Raw genomic sequence first — 9369 nt, 5'->3', positions numbered from 1 at the left:
GTAACTGCACGATAAAGTGAAGTATATTTGCCACTTAAATCTGGCTGACCCCGAGGGGTGGATGTTACTGTTGCTTTTAGCCCCAGGAGGACATCTCCTCCAGCTGGCTATCGACACACTTCTGTGTCCTGGCTGTATTTGCCAAGGGAGGTTATCCTTCCCATCTTGATCTACGATACGTACGTACTCGAGTTTCAGGTTTATTTCCCTTCTTCAGCGTACGACAATCGCCGACCTTCGATGCAAAAGGCATCCCTTGGCAAATATATATAAGTTTTTCCAGTGAAATTATTCACTGATATCGAAAAACTGAAAACAAGCAATGTTAAATCTCTGAACAGACAGGACACAGAAGTGTGTCGATAGCCAGCTGGAGATGTCCTCCTGGGGCTAAAAGCAACAGTAACATCCACCCCTCGGGGTCAGCCACATTTAAGTGGCAAATATACTTCACGTTATATATATATATATATATATATGTATATTACACACAGACGTCCAGCAAGAAAACTGAGAAGATCCTATGTGGAATATGCACAGGATCTACAAAAACTTTGGAAATTGATTCTCTCAAATGCCTTGGTGGCTCATTACAGGTAGTAGATAATTCCTTAATTTCTGTTACTCAGGGTGCTAAATTGTAATGGGGGAGAGGATGAATTGAGACTGATTGCTAGGATAAGAATAGGATGAAGGAAATTCAGAGAGGTTTTACCTCTGTTGGTTACAAAAGATCTCTCTCTCTCTGAGTGAAAGGAAGACTGTATGATGCATGTGTACAGACAAAAATTCTACATGATAATGAGATGTGGGTCCTGAATGCAGAGGACATGTAAAGGTTAGAAAAAAATGAGAGTAGTATACTCCACTGGATGTGTAATGTAAGTGTAGATTTTCATTCCAGAATCTTTTTGTTTATAAATCGAGTGAGCATGATATTTTCCTCCCTCCAGATGTAGAGAGATTATATGCCTCAGGCTATTTGTGTCTGACAAGTTGCAAACACAGCTAGCACTTTATAGGAGCGAAACCAATTGTCATTCTCTGACCAGTCATAACAAACTACCTTCTAAATATTACAACTCTAATTTTTAGAGTGTGTCTTTATTTTGGGTATATGAACTACTGAATGATTCATACACACACACACACACACACACATATATACCTATATGTATGTGTGTGTATATATATATATTGTACACACACATGTATGTACATGTGAATACATACAAACACACACATACATGCATATACATACACAATAAATGAAATGAAAAAACGTCTACTGACCTGGGTTAATGATATGAATATCCCATCCCCATTTGTTGGGTTTAAGGTCATGAGTCAAGTGAGTTACATTGCTTCGATCACAGAATTTTTCTTTTTCATTATACTCATAAGAGGTACATCCTGGGGTTTGATGACAAGCACGACTGCACTGCTTTAAACTCAAATCTTTTATCTGTTCAAATGTATCATGCTGTGGTATGGCAGTTTTTTTAAGTGTAAAATGAACATCTTCAGCTGGAAAAAGAGAAGAAAGAAAACAAGAAGTGCATTTTATACTCAAATAAAAATAAAATATTCAACAAAATCTGGTGCATAATTTGTGGATAATTTATAATAAACAAATAATTGATCCATATAATTTGTGGTTAATTTATTATAAACAAATAATTGATCCACAAAATGACAACTCAGAATTCATGTAAATGTAGAAAACCTTAGGATTAATTTGAAATCTTCTTTCAATATTTAAGTTGCATATAATCCATTTGTACACCCCTCTTCTAATGGGGTGCTTTTGTAGGGTCTAAATGTTGTTCAACGACTGCCAACCAATGTGTCAAGTGTTGTTAAGCCATTTAATCTTAAAGGAAAGTACACCAGTAGAAGAGAGATGTACATATAATTATACAGACAATTTATCAAAAGCACAGTCCATCCACAAAAGTATTTTTCTGCATAATTACACATCTCAAAATTCATATGAATTCTATTATATCATGGGACATACTTGAAAGCTCACCTCATTGTTTAAGTTGTACATATAATTCATATACAACTTGAACAATATTTTTGTGAATGGACTGTGCTTTTGATAACAAACTGTCTGTATAACAAAGTTAATTGCAAGAGAGGAATTTTCCAAGGGGACTCATTAATCCCTTTAATATTTGTGTCATTTTTAATCACCCTCAGTTTAGAATTAAGGAAGGCAAAGACAGGGAATCAGTTTAGAGACAGTAAAGGAAAAATTAACCATTTTCTCTACATGGATGATCTGAAGCTTTTTAGTAAAAATAGAAATAGATTCCTTAATACGAACTGTAAGACTCTTCAGCAAACATACAGGTATGGTATTTGGCATAGATAAGTGCACAATGTTAGTTATAAAAAAGGGACAGGTAGTCAGCAGTGAAGGCATCCAATCATCAAATGGCCAGACATTAAATTCATTGTAAAAAGGAGAGAGTTACAAGTACCTAGTACCTAGGAATATTAGAAACTGACAGAGCACTAACTATAGAAATGAAAATGAAAATTGAGAAGGAATACATCAGAAGGGTGTCAAAGTTAATGAAGTCAAAACTAAATGGCCTAAATCTAGTGAAGGCTGTAAATAGTTGAGCAGTATATTTACTTAGATATTCAGCAAATTTTGTAAATTGGACAAAGTTTGAATTAGCAAATCTAGACAGAAGAACTAGAGAGGAATTCAATATGAATGGAGGACATCACCCAAGAGCAGGAATAGCAAACTATACTTACCTAGAAAGGAAGGTGAAAGGAAGAAGGGGTTTAATATCAGTGGAAGATTGCATGAAGTTAGCTAGAGTAGATAGAGGCTCCTACATAAGTAATAGTGAAGAAAGTTTATTAAGAGCTGTTAGAGTCACAGTAGGAGATTGGGAAATCAAAAAGCCAAATGAAGCTAAAAACTAGGAAAAAGTAGCAAGATTATCTGACTAGCAAGAGAAGGATTTGCATGGTAGATTTCCAAAGATAGTTGCAAGAAATAGTAATAGTGAGACACGGTTATGTGTGCAAGAGAGATGACTGCACTGGTATGATCATGTGATGTGTATGGATGAGGACAGCTGTGTAAAGAAGTGCTGACCTTCGAACTTTGAGCCTCACAGAGGCAATGACTGATGACCGAGACCTTTGGCAATGTGCTGTGTTTGAGAGAACCTGACGAGCCAAGTGCACCCGAGCTGGTGGCACATAAAGAATCAACCTTTGAACATTGGGCCTCATGGAGGCAAAGTAGCTGATTCCTCTCAAGAATAGCCAAACAATATTTCCAGTTCCTAAAATTGCTTATTTCAGGAACATGTTTATGTCTGTAGTTATAGTTAAAATTGTCAATGTCTTTACAGAAACAGTTCTATATATATGTTATGAAGTAATATCTATCCCCACTTATAAGTGGATGTTTTATTGGAACAAACTGTATTATGACATAGAAATGCAATCACAAATTTCAGAAAAACTGGAAAATAGAAACAAAAAGAATAATTACGATTTACTCGTTGGTAGTAATCTCTGCTTTTGGCTGCTTTTATTTTCTTGGTGGAAGCTGCAGTGTCCTTTGATAAGTAACATTTTCTACTTGTTTTTGTTATTTCAAATGATAAACAATTTTCATCAGACAAACATTTTTCTGCACAAGTGTCTGCAGTTACATTTTTCTTATTCCATAATATTTTTCCAGGTACATCAAGAAGTGCACTATCTACTTTCACAAAATTAATCTTAGAAACTGGAATTAAAGTAAGATTGAGACAAATGTAAACAACAAAAACAACATCAATAATTTCTAATGAAGAAAGATGGAGAAAAGTTTGAGGTAGGAGCTGATTGATTAAATTGGCTCTTACACTTGACTGGTATTTTATTTTATTGGCCATAGAAAGGCAGAGTTACATTAGCAGGATTTGAGCTCAGAAGTTATACATCCAGAACAAATACCCAGCATAGTTTATCTGATTCTTTCTATCCATCATTAAAAAGATTAATTATAATTATTATTGCTGCATGATTAAAACTTATGGCTGCATGATTAAAAATCTGCTTCTTGACTGAGGATTGTGAAAGAAACTTGGTGGATGGAAACTATGCAGAAGCCTGCTGGAGATAACACACTTCCGCACTTGTTGCTCTTGTTTGGCAGATTTAATCTATTACCCAAATTAATACCATTAACTGAACCCTGGATAGCTTTAATTAAGTTCACTCTGTTGAATGGATTTAGGAAGTTATCTTCTCTGAGAATAGCTTTCTCTCTCACTTCAACCAGCCACAAATTCCATAGAAATTGTCATGGATACAGACATTCTTCTTCTGACAAAGATACTTAATAAAAATTTAAACAAAAATACCTAGACAATGACAAAGAGAGAGAACCTATTTACATTACCTTTACAATTGGATGCAACTGGAGTCCATTTATTGTCATCTTTACACTTTGACTTCAACTGTTGTCCTCCTGGACATGTGTAGGTCACTTCAGATTTATAGGTGGTGTCAGTGTAGGACTTCTTTGCACCACCAACATCCTTTGGAGGTCCACAGTTAACTTTTGTAACAACTGGAAGTGATAAGAGAAACTGATATCAATGGTGAATCTATGGCAGGAGGAGGGTGAGAATTTGATAGTCAGCATTTGATAGTAATTGATATTTCGATTCTTTCTTGGTCAGATATGAAGAACGTTAATGTTGTTTCCAGTGTAAGCCTCCCTACTTCCCTCTAACTGACTAATTACATAAAGACAAATGACTTATTTCCTACTGCTAATAACTTGATAAAAATTTCCTCCCTTGCAACCAGTTAGTTTAGCTCTGAAGAAAAGAAATGAAATCAGTCTGTTCTCTACACTCTTCAATTGTTTGATTATGGAGTGATTAATAAGTACAATTATTATATTAGAGAACTAATATCCAGTCTTATCAGAAACATGTGTAAGCTAACTGGAATAAATTACATACATATCCATTACCATTACTTTTATGCCTTTTCTATAATGCTCTGTACTTACACACCAATTTTTCTGAGGGACTAAACTTTGGATTCACAAATTAAACTGGCCAGGATTTGTTAAAATATATATTACCAGGATTGTTACATCCATCACAGAACAATTTTGTTAGCTAGGTTTATTTTACTTCACAGAAAACTTGTAAAGTATTTTATCAGGTTCCTTAATCCCCTTTTTTCATTATAAATATGATTATTGTACTAGGGAACTATGATTCTTCAACTTTATTGGAAATATCTCTTAGCTGGAAAAAAAATGTATAAAAATCCCTCTCTTCTTTTGCCTTTTCTACACACACACACACACATATCCATCCCTTTCTCTTTCTGTTGTTATCCATCTGCTTCCCAAATTCAAGCCATCTTAGTCTCCTTTTGCACAGAATAGCTGTCATGCTTGTAAATGCTGTCTATTTCAAGACTTCTGTGTTGCTTTGTCTTAAGAGGTGATGTCAAGGATCTTGCATAAGCATCTCAGATGAAAGACATTGAGCTTCTCTTGTCTGGTGTATAGTGTCCAAGTCTCTGATCCATAGAGGAGGGTGTTCAGTATACATACTTCATAAATCCTGATTATGTACACACACACACACAAAGTATAACTCATGTGTACAGTTAAATGCACAACTGATAATGTTGTCTTCCATTATCGGATTTATCAAAAAGTGGTTTAAAGTTAGATTTCTTGGCCTTTTTATATATAAAAAATTTGTGCGGTTTGCCAAGCAAGGGAGAAGGAAGAAAGAAAAATTTGAGAAAGAGGAGGTAAAGAGGCGTGATGTAGTATACATTTATATTTATATACACAAGGTACACACAAAATAAATGAAATAGAAACACTCTACTGACCTGGGTTAGGTAAGTATATATCCCAATTTCCATCGTTGGGCTTAAGTTTATCACTCAACTGAGTCATGTTACTCAGATCACATAACTTATCTTGCTCATTGTACTGATAAGAGTTACATTCTATATATTGATGACAAGCCTTTTCACACTCCTTTAAGGTCCTATTCTTAAGCTCTACTAAAATAGCTTTGCTTGGTATGCCAACCTTTTTCATCGTAATAAGCCCTTCATCGACTGAAACAAAATAGAAAACAAGAAATTTATTTTATGCACATCCACCCATCCAAATACACACACAAACACACACACACACACACACACACACACACACACACACACACCATACACATATTTTCTAGAATATATTAAATACTGAAACGCATGTATTGCATAATCATGTAAGTGGACAATTTGTAATAAGCAAAGAATTGATCCTCAAAATGACACTCTAATCAGAATTTAAGAGAGTTGTTGAAAATCTTGAGACTTTTTGCAAAAGCTGTGTCAATATTTAAGCTGCAAAGGTATGCTGGAAATGATCCAAGACACCGAGAACCACCAAGGTCATAATGAAGAACTGCAAATGGTACCAAATAGATTTTTGCATGGCCTGGATGGGCTTTAAAAAGGATTATGATATGCTGCTGCATACATGGACTCTGGAAACACTTGACATGCATGAAGTAATCAAGAACAGCATGCCTTGTTGAAAAACACATCTTTTACAGAAAAGATGTGTTTTTCAACCAGTACTTAGCTGAGGTAACAATAAGAAGAGGTGTCTTCCAGGGCGATTTTCATTTAATTTTGCTAATCATGTCTATGTTTAGTGTTATAGATGAGCCTATCAATGTCTTAACAGCAATAGCTGTCCATAAGTATTTCAAGAAATTCAAATTTCAGAGGAAGAGGAGAGGATAATTCCTATGATAAAATACGAATAATAATTACAGTTTACTCGTTGGTAGTAATCTCTGCTCTTGGTTGACTTTATTTTCTTGGAGGAAGCTGCAGTTTGCTTTGATAAGGAACACTTTCCCATTTCTGTATTTATTTCAAATGATAAACATATTTTGGTAGACAAACATTTTTCTGCACAATCATCTGCTGTTATATTTTTTGTCTTCCACAATATTTTCCCAGATACACTCAGAGCTGCACTTTTTACTTTCACAAAATGGATCTGAGCATCTAGAGTTAAAGGAAAATTTAAACCAATAAGCAATAACATCAACAAATACAACAATTTTCCATCATAGAAATTAAGCCAAAACTTTGAGGTAGGAACTGATCAATGAAACTGGCATCTACACCTGACCAGTATCATATTTCATTGATCCTGAGAGGACAAAGTTAACATCAGCAGCATTTGAACTCTGAAGCTAAAGAAGCAGAATAGATGACACAACACATTTTGTCTGATGCTCAAACGATTCTGTCAATCTGTCACCCTTAATAACAACAATTATTATAATTATTATTAATAGTAACAATAATGATAATGGTTCCTAACTCAAACAGAAGGCCACACACTGAGTAGTGAATATAAATGAAAATAAATCAACCTCAATACTTGACTAGTACTTGTTTTATCAACCTCAGAATTATAATAGTTGTTTGAATTTGAACTGAAAATGTAAAAGAATTTAACTCACCACTTAACTATATTGCAAAGGTTTGTCTGGGAAATCAAAAAATCATTTCCTTTCCATCATCATCTAGTGAATCATATAACTATATAGTAAATATGGACACTCACAACTTAACGTAGCAAGTTAAGAAATTTTAATTCATCAAAATTTTACTTTTAATGAGATGACAAAAAGAAAAGTGATTATCTTTACAAGGCTCTCTTTTCTGAATTTTATGACCCAAATAAGACATTTACATAATAATTTTAATCTCCTCCCCTACACACATACACTGAGAGTGAATCTTTAATTAATCATGTCTTGGTTCAATAGGTTCAATCACCTTGCTATTTGTTTTCCATGCAGGAAGTGGCCCTAGGTATTTTGCCAACGGTATCCGTTTGCTATAAATAGGAATTAAGTGATGTGAGTCAATGATCTGACTTTGACTGCCAGTGCAATTTACTTCATTTTATAGAAACAATTAGTGCCCTTGAAATCACACAATCTTATATTTTTTTCTCTAAATGTATTTGGCTATGTGTCTAGACAAGGCATGCAGAATTAAGTACAATGAGATGTTACTTATATCTTTTAATAAGCTAATCATGATAGAAACAGTTATGTAATGGAATTCTGTGGCCACTCTCCTTTCTACATTTGTGAGATTCCTGTGGTCTATGTTCAATATCAGCAGTTGTGAGTCAATATGAATGCTTGATATTGTAATAAGTATATAAACAGTGACCAACTGTTGTTTACCACCATCACCATGATCACCTGAAATGTCTTGTGGTGGCGTTGAATCAAACAACAATTTATAGCAGAGGATAAGTTGTGTTAGATCTGTTAGCTTGTAATATAAAGTTCGACATTTAATGTGGAACCCCTATGTGGATGCCCAATATGTTATAAATGTTAACAAAACCTCTATCAACCATTCTCACCCATCTTTAAAAAAGGTATTTCACATTATCTAGTGTAATCCAAAGATTTTCAGAAGATACAGTCTGCAGGATTAAACTTGACCTAGGCAATGGGATTGGTGGATGTTCCAATCTATTGAGAGTTAATGGTGGGATAAAGCAATGACATCCTCAGGGTAGCGTTGGTCATCAATGACAATGAACTGGTAAGTTTGTTTTGGAAGACTTCTTGCTCAGGGAATAACATTGGGAAACTTTTTGAAGCCCTTGGCTTTGCTGTACTACCAAAGGGCCCTCCTGGTTCAAAATAAGATCTACAGTCACAGAAGTGTTAAGACAGGCCTCTTTCAGATGCATACAATAAAATGAAATCATTGCTGTGCTGTGAAATTATGTCAAAAAGCAGTTGTTATGTCTGGAATAATTGCACCACACCTTTTTTTATCTGGGCAGAGAAGGTAGTATTCTTTTACCTTGAGAGCAAGATCTAGTACCCTTCCACCACAAACTTTATATCTCTTCCAGTTACTCTTACCCATCATCACGTAATATAGAGTAGCTGTGTATCTCCTCTATAGTAAGACACCTATGTTTGTCGCTCTATCATACCTTTGTCTTCAATACATGGCACAAATCTACCTCCCACTCTCTCAAATACACTCCCACTCAGCTGAGGGGTCTTTTTGTTTCCCTTTCTTTATTTTGTCTTGCAAGTTACTGGTGACCTCACTAGTACCAAGGAAAGGGATCCAGTACATACTGTAAAGTGGTTAGTGTTAGGAAAGGAATCCAGTGATGGAAACTATGTCAAAGATGACACTGGGTTTAATGCAGCTCGACAGTTCATTGGACACTATCAAACTGTCCAACCCATGCCAGCATAGAAAACTAAATGATGATGATGATGATGTGTACTA

At 34.9% G+C, this 9369-nt stretch overlaps 1 protein-coding gene across 1 annotated transcript in view; it reads right to left on the bottom strand.

Moving 5' to 3' along the window:
• The window catches only part of LOC106869390 (uncharacterized), a 206146-nt gene that overhangs the window by 77599 nt on the left and 119178 nt on the right, over window positions 1–9369 (bottom strand). The window contains exons 42-46 of the mRNA XM_052970991.1: window positions 6847–7086; window positions 5896–6129; window positions 4427–4597; window positions 3530–3769; window positions 1294–1527 (exon numbers count right to left, since the gene is read on the bottom strand). Coding sequence (XP_052826951.1) covers window positions 1294–1527; window positions 3530–3769; window positions 4427–4597; window positions 5896–6129; window positions 6847–7086 — 1119 coding nt within the window. The remainder of the gene's footprint in view (window positions 1–1293; window positions 1528–3529; window positions 3770–4426; window positions 4598–5895; window positions 6130–6846; window positions 7087–9369) is intronic.

This window comes from Octopus bimaculoides, chromosome 10 (genome assembly GCF_001194135.2).
Source record: "Octopus bimaculoides isolate UCB-OBI-ISO-001 chromosome 10, ASM119413v2, whole genome shotgun sequence".
NCBI lineage: Eukaryota > Metazoa > Mollusca > Cephalopoda > Octopoda > Octopodidae > Octopus > Octopus bimaculoides.
The sequence above is the reverse complement of the archived record's forward strand: the minus strand, read 5'-3'. Positions and strand labels throughout refer to the sequence as shown.